Source organism: Myotis nattereri (genome assembly GCF_964212035.1).
Source record: "Myotis nattereri genome assembly, chromosome: 3".
NCBI lineage: Eukaryota > Metazoa > Chordata > Mammalia > Chiroptera > Vespertilionidae > Myotis > Myotis nattereri.
In genome coordinates, this window is record NC_138077.1 from 188518390 (window position 1) to 188535947 (window position 17558).

The 17558-nt window shown below is 52.9% G+C and overlaps 1 protein-coding gene across 1 annotated transcript in view; it reads left to right on the plus strand.

Annotated features, from left to right (window-relative positions):
* Window positions 1-17558, plus strand: part of RNF220 (ring finger protein 220) — a 232980-nt gene that overhangs the window by 181651 nt on the left and 33771 nt on the right. The window contains exon 3 of the mRNA XM_081085825.1: window positions 12456-12588. Coding sequence (XP_080941951.1) covers window positions 12456-12588 — 133 coding nt within the window. The remainder of the gene's footprint in view (window positions 1-12455; window positions 12589-17558) is intronic.

Here is a 17558-nt window from a genome sequence, read left to right on the forward strand (position 1 = left end):
TAGGAGATAAAGGGGTAAGGACAGCAAGGAAGACTCCCCGGAGCATCTTAGGTGAAAAGGGAAGGAGAAGGAAAGGGCATTGCCTCCAGGTGCCATATGGGATGAGCTGTTGAAGTTGTGTGTGGGGAGACTCTTGCATGTACGTGCTGATAGAGTGAAGCATGAGGAGGGAAAAGGGGGTGCAGGAGAGAGGCAGGACCACCACAGCTTTCGCAAGGAACGTGGTCAGGACCAGGGTTCTCAGTACAGCAGCAGGGATTAAGCTAAAACGGGAGAGGGCGGGTACCTCTCCCACCAAAATCGGAAGAAAAAAGGAGGTGAGTGTGGACCTGGAAGCTGAGGGAATCCATGCCTAAGAACTTCAAATTTCTGTGAAGTAGGAAGCAAGGCCACCTCGTAAGAGAGAGGGGGACAGAAGATGAGGAGGGGACTCAAGATAGTAAAATATTATTGGATTTTCTCTGTGGGAAAGGGGAGCTAGGGCTGATGAAGGGCATGTAAAACGATTGCTGAGCAGTGCTGAAATTGGGCACCATGATTTTTTATTGGCACATATCTTCGTGGTTTGTGATTTTTCTCCAGTTGTGTTTAGCCGCTTATGTGTCTGAGACAAAAAGGAGGATAGCTGGATAGTGGAAAAACAAAGGCAGTAACAAGCATGAGGATGTTGGCAGGAGAGGTTCGCAGGGATGCTCCCTGGGGCCCAGGCTAGAGCTGTGTTAGGGGAGATGGGAGGATAAAGTGAGGAGCAAGTGCACAGGCCATGAGCGGGCTCAGGGGGAGAGGCCTCTATTGGAGTGCAGGAACAATAACAGGAGTGGGGGTCAGGGCAGTGACGGGGCTTGGGGTAGACAGGTGAGTGTCTAAGTCCTCAACGGATGTGGAGAGAGGGGGATAACAGTGGTAGGGATGCAGGGTGGTTCTTGACCTCAGACCCATAGGCGGAGAAGCAGTGGCTGGAAGCGGCAGTGAGCGCTAAGGAAGACACTGACCCTACCTGCTGGCCTAGGAGCCTGGGTGGGAGAGCAAACGGCCTGCACTGAAGAGTTCTGCAGGGAGTGGTGTCTCCAGGGATATGTGGGTTTGGGGGAAAGCCGAGCGAGGAAGGGAAGGGAGTAGCACCTAGGATGGAGAGGAGTTTATTAGCACGGTGCTCAGTCCCAAAGGGCATGATGGGAAGAGAGCAAGGAGACATCAGTGGAGCCCCCTCTGCCCACCTCCTTCCCCAGCATATCTCCTAAACTCTGCTTCTCTACCCCACCTCCCCCAACCTCGCATCTCTGCTCTTGCATCATCCACTTCCACCCGTGGTCCCCATCCCATTCAACACATCCCTCCCTCCCTCCTCTTCGAACCCGCCTCCCGGATCTTCCCTCCCCAGACCCTCCCGCTGCCCTGCCCCACCCCAGCCGGCCTGAGTGAGCAGGAACCCCTGCACCTTCATTTCTCAGGTCACTGCTTGGCTAATGGGCTATTAATTTGCTCAATCGTCCCCTGTGAGGCAAACTCAATTTCTGCCAGCCAGTCGTCCCTCCCTGTCGACAGCGTGATTGATTGGAGGAACAGCTGTCACCGCCCGGCTGCCTGCTCCCTGCCTCTTTCCCTTCCAGTCTGTACCACCCCTCCTCCTCGGCCGCCACCCTGCGCCCAGGAGGCAGCGCACCCCTGCCACCTGCCCAAGGATCTGTCGCCAGCAATGAAAAATGACAGAAATATTTAAGGACAAATAAGGTTTCCCAACGCAATTGAAAATGATTACAGGCAGCTACAGATGGGGCCAATCTGATGCGCAGCAGCAAATCAAATCGAATTTCCTTATCGGCGTATTATTTTAGGCGTTATCTGGCACGTTGATGCAGTTATCAATTCAATTTCAGCTGCTGGTCCGCTGTTTACTGTCTCGCCTTTGCTGGGAAAAGGTAAACATGCTCAGCCCAGCAAATTAATTTCTGGCTGAAGCAAGAGGCTGCAGAGGACTGCTACACAGGACCCACGGCCCCCACCTCGGCCCTGGGCCCCAGTGGGCCAGGCTGGCCAGGCCTGGGGCAGGCCAGAGCATGCCCAGGGAGCAGAAGCCCCACTAGCTGCCTGCCCCTGCCTGGCCCCAGCCCCAAGCAGGATTCAGGGCTCCTAGGAGGCTGAGGTGACCGCTGTGGGCTCTGCAGCTGCTGCCAGGGAGAGGTGAAGGTCTCCCATTAATTCCCAGCTAAAAATGACAAATTCATCTTGGACGACAATTAAATGAAGTCAGTAATTGATGCTAATTGATCTCCAGATGCGAGGGCTCCCCTCAGCCTTAGCAGCACGTGGCTGTCTTGCTCCCTGCCCACCCCAGCCATTCTCTTCCTCACTTCTCTCTGCATCTCTCTTGGTCCTGGCTCCCCCTTAGGGCTCTGGCCTGTTGACCCCTCAGGTCTGTTGGAGACAGCTGGGCTGGGCTGGGCTAGCAGGCAGTGCCTGAGGCCAGGCAGCTGGCCCGCTGCCATCCAGCCCTGCAGGCACTTTTAAGCAGCGCCCCAGGTTCCACCCACCAGCCTAGAAAGCAGGTAACACTGCCCTCCTTAGCGGTTCAGGATTTATGGCCCACAGCTGTGGAGGTTCCCACTTCATTTTTATAAGCCCATAGTCAGAGCCAGCAGGGGGTAAAGCACACTTGGATTTACTTTAAACAGTACAGTCCTCGCATTTAGGCTCCATGGCCAAGAAGGCACTGGGGGAGAGTGAAGTGTGTGGGCACACGGGCAGGAGGATACAGGTACCCTCAGTCTGTGTTTGCATAGATGCATAGGTGCTCAGGTGTGTTTGTTTAGATGTGAAAAAATACCCACAGTTGTCTGAGCACCTGTCCCACACATGTCAGCATTTGAGATGTACTTAGTGCATGTCCACCTGTGGATATTTTCCTGAATCAGGCCCTTTACTCCAAGGGAACTCTGGGAGGCCCACCTGCCCCAGCCACCACTGGCCTGGCCCAGCCCAGGGCTCTCTCTGGAAGTTATTAGCTGAGAGAGGAGGGGAATGGAATTGTAGCTTTAGGAGAGGAGAGAGACTACAGTTGTGTTTGGGACAGCCAGGGTCAGCCATGTGAAACAGCGGTGGCCCCTAAAGCCACACGACCTCTAAACAGGTTAGTTGGCACACTCGCCTGGAGCTCATGGGGCCAAGGGTTCAGGCTCAGTGAACTTGCCTGTGCCTTGGCCCAGCGCCCTTGGCTCCAGGTCCAGCCCAAGTCTGAGCCTAAACCTGTCCACACAGGCTGACCTCCACCTGCCTGTCTGGCAGATGTTTGCCACCGGCCACCCAGGAGCCGTGTCTGACTCAGTGTAGGACCCCTCTGTTGATAGAGACAGTAAATGGCGTCCATCACAGTAGCGGTGAGGGCGCCAGGAGCAGGAGGCCATGTGGAGTGGGCAGAGTAGAGGGAGACTGGAAGATGGCAACGGCCCGTGGGCATGAACCTGTCACCCTGTGTATTATACCTGAGTACACATGTCACATGGAAGGAACCTGGTGCCGTGTGAGGAGGTCTGCACATGTTTTATGGAAGGAAGAGGAGCAAGTGAAGAAAAGCATATCCAGTAAGAGAGATGACCAGACCAGGGTCAGGATGGGGACAGGGAATCCGAGAAAACCCCACATCTCCCAGCTAACATCTGCGTCTTTGGGGGGAAGGGGATTAACAAGGTTAGGGATCATTACTCATTCATCCAAGGAACATTTCTTGATTTCTGCCCTTACTACTACAATACTATTCTCTTACTTTGAGCTATGCCTTCTGCTAGATGCTGGGGCTACCGCAGTAAAAAACTTACTCCTTGCCCTCAAGAAATGTATGGTGTAGGGAGGGAGATAGACACGGATTAGGCCATTATAACATGGTGTGACTAGAGGTAGCACAGAGGCACAAAGGAGGCACCTAGTGAAGTCTGGGGAAGCCAGAGAAAGCTCCCTAGAAGAAGGAATTCTGAGTCTTAAAGGATGAGTAGGAATTAGCCAGCTTGTGCAAATGGTCCCTGCCATATCCCTTTCGGTTGCTTGGCAAGCCCAAAGCAGAGACAAATAGGCCTATTTGGTTCCCAAGTGACTCTGGAAATGCTAAAAATGTCACCTCTACCCCTCGAGTACCAGCCACTGCCTTGGGGTCTGGGCAGGAGGGTGCACAGCTGTTCTCAGGGCATCTCTGGGCATTGGCAGATAAGCATGGGCCACAGCTAAATACACAACTCTCCTCTGCCCGCCCCACCCCCACCTCCTCGACCAGAGATGCCTATTAATCCTGACAAATGATGACTTACGAACATGTAATGCAAACTGATTCATCATACATTCAAATCCGCCGCCCCGCCCCAGCGGGAGGCCCCAGCCAGACAAGTGTATTACACGGATAATGTATTTGACGTATTAATAAAACCAGCCGCATTGCTCTGGCGCAGGGACTGGGGAATGCCAATATACGATGACAGATCACATATTGATGAAATCCAGATGTTTGGAATCATAGTCTTGGGGCCTTGTTCATATTGACTGAAGGTAAAAAATGCCGTCTGTCAGCATGTTAACTCTTCCTGCCCCACACTCAGCAGAGGTGCCAATCATGGTTTTCTGGAGAGAAGAGAAGGAGGAAGGGGATGCGTGAGAGGGGAGAATGGATGAGCAATTAGATGGATGAAGAATAGATGAAGTGAAGGGTGATTGTACTGTGGATATGATGGGTGGATGGGACACTGTTTATATCCTATATCCTTGACCTCTCAGCAGCATGTGACCCAATCCATAGCATTCCCCCCATTCCTTGAAGTCCTCCCTCTTCACTTAAATGACATCACACTTGTTTTCATCTTCCTCTTGGCTTTTCCTTCTTAGTCTTTGTTGACTTAAACTTCTTCCACCTGTTGTAGTTACACTGAGGGTTCTGTTCCAACCTCTTCTTACTGCACACCCTCTCCTCAAGTGATCTCACCTACTCCTAACATCATTCTTTTATTCATTCATTCAATAAGGACGTATTGACTATTTACCATATGCCAGACATTGTTCTAGTCACAGAGGATGCAGTAGTGAGCTTCAGTTCTTATCTATATGTCAATGTCTCCAGGTCCATAATGATCCCTGCCTTACATATAGTGCCTCCTCAGCATTTTCACACGGACGTCAACATGTCTTAGTTCCTCAAACAGAGTACATCCAAAACAGAGCTCATCTGCTTCCTTGCCAAGACCGCTGCTCATCCTCCTGTTCACAAGTCAGTAAATGGTCTAGCAGTTGCACAAGCCAGGAACCTTGGAGTCATCCTTGACTCCTTTCTGTCCTTTATCCCCATGTGCAGTCCACCTGCTTTTGTTACCCATCATCATCATTGTGCCAGGACCAGCCACTGTTATGCCTCATCTAAGCTAGTGAGATAACCTCCTCAGCAGCTTCCTGCAGTTGCCGTGAGAAAGATCTTTTTAAAATGCAAATCTGATACATCACTTCCCTGCTTAAAACTCTGCAATGGCTTCTCGCTTGTATGTTTAAAAAAAATCATTAATGTAATTTTTAGCATCCTCCAGGACCTGGCCTCTCTATCATCATATCTCAACACTCTGCCCCTCGCTCTCCCTGCTCCAGCCACACTGGCTAAGAGCACCAGTTTTGGAGTCAGAAATACCTGGATTTAAATCCCTGCTCTGAAGCTTCTAGCTCTGTCACGTCATTGTTCTGCGCTCCCTTTTCCTCATCAGTGTGGTGGTGATAATAAACCTAACCTCACAGGACCAGTGTAAGGATTACATGAGATGAAATGTGTGCAGCACTAACCCTACAGCCTAACATATAATAAGTCAATAAACAGTTATTGTTATTATGGATAAAGGAATGGATGGACGGCTATATTGACATACGAACCACTAAATGGGTATATGGGTATGGATGGATAAGAAGAAGGAACTCCATGGAGGCCAAAAGGACCAGGTACCTACCTACCGAGTGATGCACAAGCTTGATCATAGCAGGGAAGAAGGCCAGATACAGGGTAAAGCCAGGCTGGTATCGGGATGGGGTCAACACAGGCACAAACAACAAGCTGTGCTAGTGTCCTCCTGGAGATAATGACTCATCACCTGTCCGCAGCCTTGATTTAACTGGATACTCACGAAAGTCCTAGGAGTTAGTCGTTATTATCCCTGTTTCACACAAGAAGAAACAAGCTCAGAAGTGTTCAGTGGTTCGCTCCAGGCCTCACAGCCACTAAGAAGTGACTCCACTGAATGTTGCTTGAAGGTTCTTCTGTGTCTTGGTCACTAGGAAATGGAGGCCCGTCTACTGGGGGTGCAGGGAGAGGAAGGACAGGACACACACACACGTGTATACATACAAACACATGCATAGACACACGTACATACTCTTAGAAGTTCCAGCCTCCATTGCCATTTGTCTGTAGGGTTAACCCTCACCCTCATTTTAACCCTCCTCCTCCCTAAGTCAGACACCAGGCAGTCAAGCCCTGCCTTTTAGGGTCTGTAGAGGAAAGATCGTGCCGCTGGGATTTGCTGCTTGAACAAACAGAGAGGTAGGAGTGGAAGCCCCGGCAACAGAGCTGGGACAAAACCAAACAGGCCAAGCCAGAGAGGCCATCACATGGTGGGGAGTCGCAGGGCCAAAGGTGGGTTAGTGACCTAAGAAGGGAGGACTTCCCGTTTGTTTTTTTGTTTTGTTTTTAAATATATATTTTTATTGATTTCAGAGAGGAAGGGAGAGGGAGAGAGAAATAGAAACATCAACGATGAGAGAGAATCACTGATCAGCTGCCTCCTGCATGTCCCCCACTGGGCATGTGCCCTTGACCGGAATCAAACCTGGGACCCTTCAGTCCACAGGCTGACACTCTATCCACTGAGCCAAACCAGCTAGGACAGGACTTCCCCTTTGAACGAGACCCTCATCCTCCAGTGTCCCGTTCTTCACAGGCCTCCCGTGGAAGGTGGCCTAGGAGCAGCTGTGCCAGCCCTGGAGTTGCCTGCTCCCAATGGTCCGAAGTTCCCAACAGACGGGGGCAGCAGAGGGCTGAACTGGGACCCCAGGTGCCCAAGGCCTTGTTCCAAGGCTTGAGGGCTGGACCACCAGAGTCTGGCCTAGGCAAGGAAACAGCTAGTTGGCTTGCCCTCCCCTCTCTCCTCAGCCTGCCTGTATCCCCCTCACAGCCACAGCCAGTCACTTCCTGTTGAAGCCTCTTGTGTTCTGGTGGGGAAGGTATTCCGGCAGCTCAGAAAGGGAAAGAGACCCTCTAGAGGTCACACAGCCAGGGAGCCTCCAGGCAGGGCCTGACTCTGCAGTCACCTCGAGGTCTTTTGAGCTGAGGGTCAGGGTCCCCTCTGCTCCCTGCTCTCCTCGTGCTCCCAGGGATACCTGCGGCAGGCAGAGAAGTGGAGGTGGCAGGTGCCGTGGGAACGGGGGTGGCGGGAGGGAGGCGCGGTAATGAATGTGGACGGGAGGCGGAATGAGCGATCCATCTTTGCATGGGAGGGGAGGGGGCTGCGGGCGTTCCCCCCACACACTCACACACTCAATCAGGCGCTGTCAGACCTCCGGCCGCCTGGCATTTTGGTGAAGAATCTCTCAGCTAAAAATTGTTGTCAGTCCCATTTCCTCGTTATCAGTGCAAGGGCTGAGGCAGCGCCCGGGGATTAGCAGGAGCAGCGAGCGCCCGCACCCGCCATCTACTGCCGATAACACTGGGCCTCCTGCCTCACCTCCTCCATTCATCATCTTTAGCACTGACAGCCCGTCCCCGTCCCTGTCCCCATCCCCTCATGTTTCCCGTGTCTCCCCACCGTGCTGCTCAGACTGGCTCCTGACCTCCCTGGGGAACTAGGCCTCCTGCAGAGGGACAAGATAGAACATGGGCCGAAATGACCTAGACCCACCTGTGGCACAGGGCTTGGCCAGCTATGGGGTGGGAGGTGAGGGCAGGAGGAAGGGATGCTCAAGGAGAAGATGCTTTTTGGCAGCCTGCCGCTGGTGGGCTCGGTCTGCCTACCTGTAATTTCTGCATCTGATGGACAGCTGGGCTAAGGATTTCTGGAGGCCTGTCCAGCCTGGGAACTGTGGAAGGGGAGAGCCAGAGGATGCCTCCTCCCGGGCCGAGGAAAAGTAGGGGGCTGAGGACTTCGTTCCCACCCCCGCAAGACCACGGCCCCCTCCTCTGGGCCATCCCCAGCGGTTTTATGGCCCATTTTATGGCCACTGTAATGGCCCAGGTCAAAAGCTTCAGGGAGCTGTATTCTGGGAATTATGCAAACGAGGAGCAGGCCCAGGGCCAGAGTATGGATTTTGTCATTAAACCTGGGCAGGCCATGTCGTTAGTGCAGTAAAACCCACGTCATGACCACAGGTCTCAATATAAAATTATAGGGAACACAGCGGGGGAGGGGAGCAGGAGGCCCATGGCCACGCTGACACCTGCCACTCCAACCCCTGAGAAAATGGCGTTGGGATGGAGAGCATAGGCTGCGGGGTTCCTCCGCAGATCTCTGTCAATGTATTCCTGATGCTGGGAGTCAGGAAGAGGGCCCATTGTCCCAACAGGGAAACTGAGACCCTGCTTCTGTTTCAGAAAAGTAGATCTCTGTGGCAGCCAGACAGATGAACTGAGAACGGGTATATGGGGATGCTGAAGGCTGGGGCCAGGCTTGAGGGAGGAATCTGGGCTCTAGGAGCCCTAAGAGTTGGCATTCCAAGCTAAAAGGGGCTTAAAGCCTCATATTTCCACCTCAGGCAGACCCCACGCCTTGGATCCCCCTTTCTCCAGTCTCCTCTCTATCTTCCCCCCTTAAACCCTAAGCCTTGCCTCAGTGATCTGTTTCAACAGCCTTGTCAACTCTCTTATTCATCGTTCCCCTAGCCCCTAGCAGCCGTCCTCTTGCCCCTTCCTGCCCCACCCAGAGTGCCCAGTCATGCCCCCCTCAGCCCTGACCAGGGCTGCACTGGCTGCAATCACTAACTTTCCCTCTTGGCTTCCCTACTGGTTTGTGATCTCCTTGAGGCCAAGTGTGTGTTTTATTTATCTCTGAATTCCAGTTTCTCCTGGAATAATACCTGAAGTAGAATAATTGTTTAAGAAATATTTGCTGAACTTACAAATAAATGAGGCAATGAGGTCAAGAACTAAGCACAGGGTCCCTTCCAGTGCTGAGCCTCAGTTTCCCCATCTGTAAAATATAAATAATGGCCTGGAGACTATCTAGGCCAGGGGTGGGCAAACTTTTTGACTCGAGGGCCACAATGGGTTCTTAAACTGGACCGGAGGGCCGGAGCAAAAGCATGGATGGAGTGTTTGTGTGAACTAATATAAATTCAAAGTAAACATCATTACATAAAAGGGTACGGTCTTTTTTTTCAATAGTTTTATTCATTTCAAACGGGCTGGATCCAGCCCACGGCCGTAGTTTGCCCACGGCTGATCTAGGGTCTCACTCACCCTGAGATTCTCTGGCTGAGTGAAGTGAGAGGCAGAGCTAAGACTCAAATCCTCATCTCCTCACTCCCAGACCAACGCTACATCAACTCCTCTTACTCAGAGCTGCCTGCCAGCTGTCCCCTGAGCATCTGAGGCACAGCCAGGACACAGAATCAGCAGGGCCCCTTGCCCTCCTCAGAGGCCTAGCCACACAGACTAGATAGAACCTTACCTTCCCCATCCTGACACAAACAAAGCCTCCACAGCTGACACCCCAACTCTGCGAAAGTCGTCTGGCTTCCAGCACAACCTGCTCTTCCTTCTTCACCTCCCTCCCTTCCTCTTCTCCTCTCCCTTGCTTCATCTTTGAGCATCTAGTCTATGTCAGGTCTGTTTTCAATTGTCTATAGATATAAAGATGGATAAGAAATGGTCCCTGCCACAAGGAACTCAAAACTCATTCATTCATTCATTCATTTGCTCCCATTCTCTGCCTGGAACACTTCTAAGTCACAACTTAAATTTCATTTTTTTGGTAAACCGGTTTTTTTGTTTGTTTGTTTGTTTGTTTGTTTGTTTGTTTAACTCCTCAAGACACATACCCAGAATGAATTATTCCTTCCTTTGAGCGCTCAGACGACTCAGTCAGGCATCCAGGAGAGCTGTGGTCATCCTGAGGCTGTGTCAGAGGGAGGCTGTGGTCATTCTCAGGCTGTGTCAGAGGGAGGTGGGTTCTTGTGCTCAGCCAGAACTGGGAGGTCCCGCAGGCATAGCATTGCTAGATTTAGCACATAAAAATACAGGGCATCCAGGCACATTGAATTTTAGAAAAACAATGAATCACTTTTAGTCCCATGCAGCATTTGGGACATACTTACACTAAAAAGTATTCATCCTTTATCTGAAATTCAAATTTAACTAGGCATCTTATATTTTTAAACTGGCAACCCTCGCAGGCAACCATCTTGATCATCACTGGCACAGCTTATTCTTTCGCAAACTGATTTTGACCTTCTCTGGGCCCCAGTGGGCAGAAGAGTCGGAGAGAAAAGTCCAGGCTTAGGCTAAAGCAGTCCTTTCTACAGTTAAAGTTCACATGGATAGGCAGGGATGTTTCTGGATGAATGGGGCTCCTCAACCCTATACCTACTAGCAGAGGCCAGCGGAGCCCTGGGTGGGGAAAGTGGCAAGGGAGGGGGTTTAGGCGTCCCAAGGGGGTACTAGGCAACCTTCAGGCTCCTTCCCAGCATGGTGTGTTCTGGTTACGGTCAGGGACAGAGTGGGGACAGAGTTTAGGCTCCCGGCCAGCCCCCAAGCCAGTATAGCCAGCACTACTGGTATATGCATGTACACTTGTGTATTGGGACCACACAATTCAAAGGATATTTTGGGGGGAGAGCCCAGAATCTGAGACTCACAGAGGCCAGTGAGGTTATCCAAGTGAGAGGTGGTACAACCCGAACCAGGAGAATATAGATTCCAGGAATATCAAAGGTGAAAACAGACAGGACTTGGTGGTTAAATAAATGTGGGGGTTGAGGCAAATGTTACTGGCTTGGGCGACTAGGTGAATGCAAATGTCATTAACTGAGATGGGCACTGCTGAAGGGGAGCAGGTCTGAAAGGGGGGGAAAGGAGGAAAAACTCCTTTTTGGATTGTTGAGTTTCAGATTCTCTGGGAATATGCAGGCATTGGTGTCCAAAAGGCCTTTGGATATAGGGGTCTGCAAAACATGGAGGGACCTGGGGTAGGGATACAGATTCTGGAGGGCACAGGTGGGGATGAGGGCCAGAAGAAGGAACAAGGTCGTCCAGCATGCAGAACGAGGGAAGAAGGGGCTGTGGGGAGAAGGAACCCTGGGAAAAGTGAGGAACTGGGAGAGAAACCACCCTGGAAGATGGCATGTACCTGGGTCCTTTCCAGGCTTTTCCACTCGACTGTGAGGGCCTCGAGGGCAGGGACTAGATCTGACTCTAGTCCGTGTCCCACTGCTGAGGGTAAACAGCGGACAGTGTTTGTTGAATGACTGCAGGGATGGATCCCCTTTCTCCCTCTTGTCCTCCTTCTCCAGATTTCGGGAGTGTGGAAGCAGTGAGGGGACAGGAGAGAGAGAGAGGGACCTGGTATTCTGGGCGATGGTCTGATTAAACCGAGACCTTCACTAACCTGTGTGAAATGAAGTGATCAAGGTTTGATTGCCTAGAGCAGCAATTTTCAACCTTTTTCATCTCATGGCACACATAAACTAATTACTAAAATTCTGTGGCACACCAAAAAAATGTTATATTTTTTGACTGTCTGACAAAAAATATAGGTATAATTTTGATTCATTCACACCAGAAAGCTATTGTGTTGACCGTTGTCATTTTTATTATTATTATTATTATTATTATTATCCTTTTAAATTCTTTATTGTTTAAAGTATTACATGAGTCTCCTTTCTTCCCCCATTGACCTCTCCCTGGCCTATCCCACCCCCCAGCACATGCCTTCACCGGCTGCTGTCTGTCCATTGGTTATGCTCATATGCATGCATACAAGTCCTTTGGTTGATCTCTTAGCCCCTCACTCCCCGCCTTCCCTCATAGGTTGGACAGTCTGTTCGATGCTTCTATGTCTCTGGTTCTATTTTTGTTCATCAGTTTATGTTGTGTTGTCATTTTTTTATTTGACAATCTAAGAGAAGATAAGTCAGTGCCATGACTAAATAATCGGGTATTGCATGTTTTAAAAACTCTTGCTCACACCGGCTGAAAATCACTGGCCTAGAGCATCATTTGTGTCCCAATAGGTTTCTGAGAGGGGCAGCTGGCTGCGGAGGTGCCGCTCACAGCCACAGCCTCTGGAGCTGCAAAGAGAGGTGATGCTCATGAGCTCTGAGACCCTCGGGCTCACCTTTCTCTAAGCCAAGAAGCCCTAGGAGGCATCGGCAGGTTTGGGTTCGAGGATTAGGACCCTGGGTTTCCCTCCACAGACCAGCCCCGCTCATATTTCTGTCTGTTCTTCTTCCCTCACCAGGTAAGAAAAAGGCAGCAGCATTGTTTGACAGCCAGGCCCCTATTTGCCCCATCTGCCAGGTCCTGCTGAGGCCCAGCGAGTTGCAGGAGCACATGGAGCAAGAGCTGGAACAGCTGGCCCAACTGCCCACCAGGTAAGCCACGTAACAGGAGGGCCAGCCTGCCACAAGGATCCCACTCAGGGTTCCAGCTACCAGGTCCCAGGAACGCCGCCTGGCCCGCACCCCAGCCTCTGGTCAGAAGGCAAGGCCCTGCTGCCGTCCGCCCTCCCGCTGGATAGTGCTGCCTCTCTCTGCTGGAGGAGAGTGACCCCGCTCCAGGCCTCGAAAGCAGCGGTTCTCAACCTGTGGGTCGCGACCCCTTTGGCGGTCCAACGATCCTTTCACAGGGGTCGCCTAAGACCATCCTGCATATCAGATATTTACATTACAATTCATAACAGTAGCAACATTACAGTTATGAAGTAGCAACGAAAATAATTTTATGGTTGGGTCACAAGATGAGGAACTGTATTTAAAGAGCCAGAAGGTTGAGAACCACTGCTCTAAAGGGCGCAAGCGCTAGAAAGGGATTAGCCACTGCCACAGTCCCTGCACTGCACGCTGGGCCTGGGGCAGGGCAACAGCAGCAGGCCTGGGAGCCCCACCGGAAGTGCGGGCTGGCGCTGTCCTCCAGGGGAGTAAGCACTACCTCCCCTAGGAATCTCCGGGTCTGGAAGGTGACAATCTTGAGAGTGTGTTCAAGCGTGTCCCCCACTGCTTTACCCCACCTCCCCTGTCCCTGCCTCAAGAACTGGGCGGAGCCTCCTGGACAGCCTTGTGGAGGAGCCAGGTTATCAACAGAGCAGAGGAGAGGTGTAACAAATTACCCCAAATCTCAGCGGTTTAAAGCAAGCATTTCATTATGTTCATGGATCTGTGGCGTCAGGAATTGACACAGCACGGTGGGGATGACGTCTAAGGTGTGGGAAGACTCAATAGCTGGGAGCTGGGATCCCCTGGAGGCTCTGTCACTCCCATGTGTGGTGGTGATGTTGGCTGTCCCCTGGGACTCCAGCTGGGGGGCTGTGACCGAAGCTCCTACACACGGCTTCTCCATGTGGCCGGGCTTTCTCGTGGCAGGGCAGCTTTGCGATTGCTGACCTTCTCATATGGTGCTTAGAGCTCTAAAACAAATGCTCTCCCCAGCGATATGGAAGCTGGGTCACCTTCCATAACCCAGCCTCAGAAATCACTTAATGTCACCTCTGCTGTACTCTACTGGCCAAGGCAGTATTAGCCCACCCAGATTCAAAGGGCAGGGACATTCAGCGCCACGTGATGGGAGCAAGGCAAGCTCATGGAAAAGCATGGGCGATGGGAGATATGGCTGCAGCCATCTTTGAACCATACAATCTGCCACAGAGAACAGCCTGCCCCACCAGTTCAGCTCCAGTCATCAAACCAGAACATCCTCCTTCCTGCTGCCCTCTCCCCTCACCCCTGCGCAGGGTGCGGGGGACCCCAGGGTGAGTCAGAAATGCTGGAGCTCAGTGTATGGGAGTCAGTAGAAGCAGGCAATGGAAACCCTGAGGGAGGGAGACTGGTTCATGGGAAGGACTGGAGCTGTGGGAGCCTCAGGGAGCCACCAACCCAGGCACAGAGCAGAGAAGGCCCGCCTCCCGAGGGAGGTGAGGCCCAGCTGAATTCTGAAGGAAGATTAATGATTTATCTATTGCTGTTATCCCCAAATTGAACAGTTTGAAACAACATTTATTATCTCAGTTCCTACGGGCCAGTTCAGGAACGGCTTAAGCTAGGGAGCGGCAGGGAGTTGCGGCTTCTGGCTGAGTCTCTCCTGAGGCTGCGGGCCTCTGAAGGTTTGCGGGGACTGCAGGGCGGTTCCCAAGATGGCTCGCTCACGGGCTGTTGGCAGGAGGCCTGGGGTCCTCCACAGCGGGGCTCTCCATGGGGCCGCTCGAGTTTCCCTGTGACGTGGCAGCTGACTTCCCACAGAGGAAGCGATCCAGGAGGGAGACGGAGAAGGAAGCACCATGCCTTGTATGATCTGGCCTCTGTCTCTTCCAATGTAGTCTATTCATTAGACGCAAGTCACCAAGCCCAGCCCACACTCCAGAGAGGAGGATAAAACTATAAGCTCTACCTCTTGAAGGGAAGGGTATCAAAGAATTTGTAGGGATACTTAAAACTACCACAAAAGACTATACTAATAAGAACAATTATTACCCTGTTGAACACTCACCATGTGCCACAGCATATAGTGGTAATGCATTGCATTCATTTATTTAATCTTCACAACAACTCTCTGGGGTAAGTAATAATCATTATCTCCATTTTACAGATGAGGAAACTGAGGTACAGAGGGGTTAAGGGACTTCTCTAAGGTTGCACAGCTAATAAAATGGTAAAGATAAGATTTACACTCAAACAAGCAATCTAATGCGTGTCCATGCTCTTCACCACACACACACACACACACACACACACACACACACACACCTGGGACCCGCCTGGAAGGGGCAGACATCCATTTGCAGCTGAGTTCCACCCCTTGCCTGTGCAGGAGGGTTTCTGGGTAATGGGCTCCCAATGGGAGACTTCCCCTCACCCGGAACAGAGACTAGAGGCAGAGATGGCGGGACCTGCAGAGCCTTGTAAAAGCAGTGCCGCCCTAGGAGGGCCTGGAGAATGGGGGTCCACGCTTGCTTTCTGCCTCCTCAGTGGGGGCCACACTGCAGCCTTGCCCCATGGCCCCACCCCTGCACTGCCCAGGACGTGACTTCTCCCACAGCCTTTCTTACTCCACCCCCGCCATGACCCTGCCCCTGCCCCTCCTCCCCCACATCCCCTCAAAGCATCCCCTACTTTCACACCCTTACTCCACGTCCATTTCCCAGCCGAACTCCCACATCCGCGCCACCCCTCACGTCTCTGTGCTGCCTCCCCCACTTCTGTGCCCCTCACGTCCAGGCCCAGCCCAGCACCCCCTAACCTCTGGCACGCCCCCCCCCCCCATGTCTGACAGCCGGACAGCGGGATCTGCACAGCAAGTGAAATTCCCGTCTGATCGATAAAGCCGAAGCGCTGGCGGCGACGGGTCGATGGTTTTATCTGTCTCGGCCCCGCCGAGCCCGGCGCGCTGACAGTCGGACCGGCCGGCAAAGGCGTTCAAGGGCAGCCGCGCCCGCAGCCCCCTCCCCTCGCCGCCCCTCTCCCCTCCCTGCGGCCGCTGCGCCCACCGGGCTGCAGGCTGGACCGGCCCGCCGCCGCCGCCCTCGTGATTTATCTGGATTTTTAATTGGAAAAAATTTGCGAATTAATTGATTTCAGGAACTTGCCAATTAACATTGTAATTGGGTGCGTGATAAATTCCCTAGGAGCGTGTCAGCTCCCTGCGGGCTAGCGGGGAGGGCCCAGCCTTGGCTGCCCTTGCCCCGCCCCTGCCTGCTCTCTGCGAGGCAGGAGGAGAGCAGAGGCTGGAAAAAGAGGTGGCACCTGGTTCCCGCTCCTCTAGCGGCCCTCAGCTCCCTGAGCTGAGAGTGGCCTTTTACCAGCCATTTCACAGATGGGGAGACTGAGTCCTGCAGGCGGGTAGAGCCCAAATGAGGGCATTCCCCCATCCATGGCACAAGGCTGGAGGCTTCCTCCCCAGCACTTGCCCCTCTGCTGCATGATTCCTTCCCCTCTCTGCTCCCCTTCCTTCTTTCCTCTTCTCTCCAACCGTTCCCTTTCCCCTCTTACCCTGCCCTTTCCTCCCTCAGCCCACTTCTGCCTCACCCAGGAGGGACTGTCCCTCCATCCACATGGTTGTTCCCCAAGGAGCCCTTCAGGGGGGGCCTGGTGTTGTGCCCTCTCCTTCCCTGTGTCCCCCACCCCAGCAGCTGCTACTTCAGATCTCCCCCAGCGCCCACAGAGAAGCGGGACCTTCCAGCTCCCAAACTAGAGCTGGCCGCTTTTCACAGACTCAAACATATACATGATGCACAGGCGCGCGCACACACACACACACACACACACACATTCCAACACCCATGATGAGCTCACACACCCGAGAGAAACACTTCCCACAGGCACACGGGCAGGTGGACACCTACAGGAAGAAAAGTCAGACCTCCGACGGCAAAGACTTACACTCTTCAAAGTCCTTTTACACTCCAGCTCAGAGGCGATGTCCACACACCCGCCCTCACCCCATCCTCGCTCGTTCCCCTCCCAGTCCTGCGCAGGGTTCCATTAGGCCCCAGGATCGGCTAGTTGGAACAAGGAAGGCAACCTTCAACGGAGGACCCATAGAGGAGGGCCTTTGATGCTGGAGGGTTGTCCTAGAGGTAATGGGGAAGTAGAACACTGGTGAGCCGGGAGAAGCTGATGAGGGTGCTGAGCTGTAGCAGAATCACTCTGGAGGCCAGTGTGGGCGTGAGTTGGAGGAGAAGCAGGGAGGCAAGTGAGGAGATTGGGCCTGTCCAGGGGACAGATGATGAGGCTGGCCTAGCACTAGGTCAGTGGGAAGAGGGAATGATGAGAGAGTGGTGGAGGAAGAAGCAAGAGAACATAGCTGATGACTCAGTGGGTACTTACTAGGAAGAGCTTTTTGACTTGGGTGGCAGGAAGGGTACTGATGGCAGAGAAGCAATGTCTGAGGGAAGGAGATGGTGCACAGGGCTCTGGCAGGCTAAGCCAAGCTGTGGTGGTGGAGACTGGATGTGTACTGGCAGACAGGCAGGAACACAGATGGGAGCTGGAGATGGAAGGGCCAGTGGGAGGAAGGGTTGCCCAGACTCCTCTGTGGCCCTCAGGCAGGAGTTCCCACCCAGAGGAAAAGGCCTTGGATGTGGAGAGATTACAGGAACCTGAAAGGGAGGCTAGGCTTGGCTGGGCCTGAGCTCAGACACCTCTTCTGGGAGGCTTCCTGAGCCACTCCGAGTTCTGGCCTCTAGACTGAGAAGCTGGCTGTCTGGTCAGTGCTTTAAAGGGGCTGGAAGGGCCCAGGGGGAGGCTGGGGAGCGTGGAGGAGAGGCGGGGTGTGGAGCTGGCAGTGCCCCCACCCCCACTTAAGCCTTATTTAAGGCCGGCCTCGGTGTTTGGTTGGGTAATGAACTAGATAA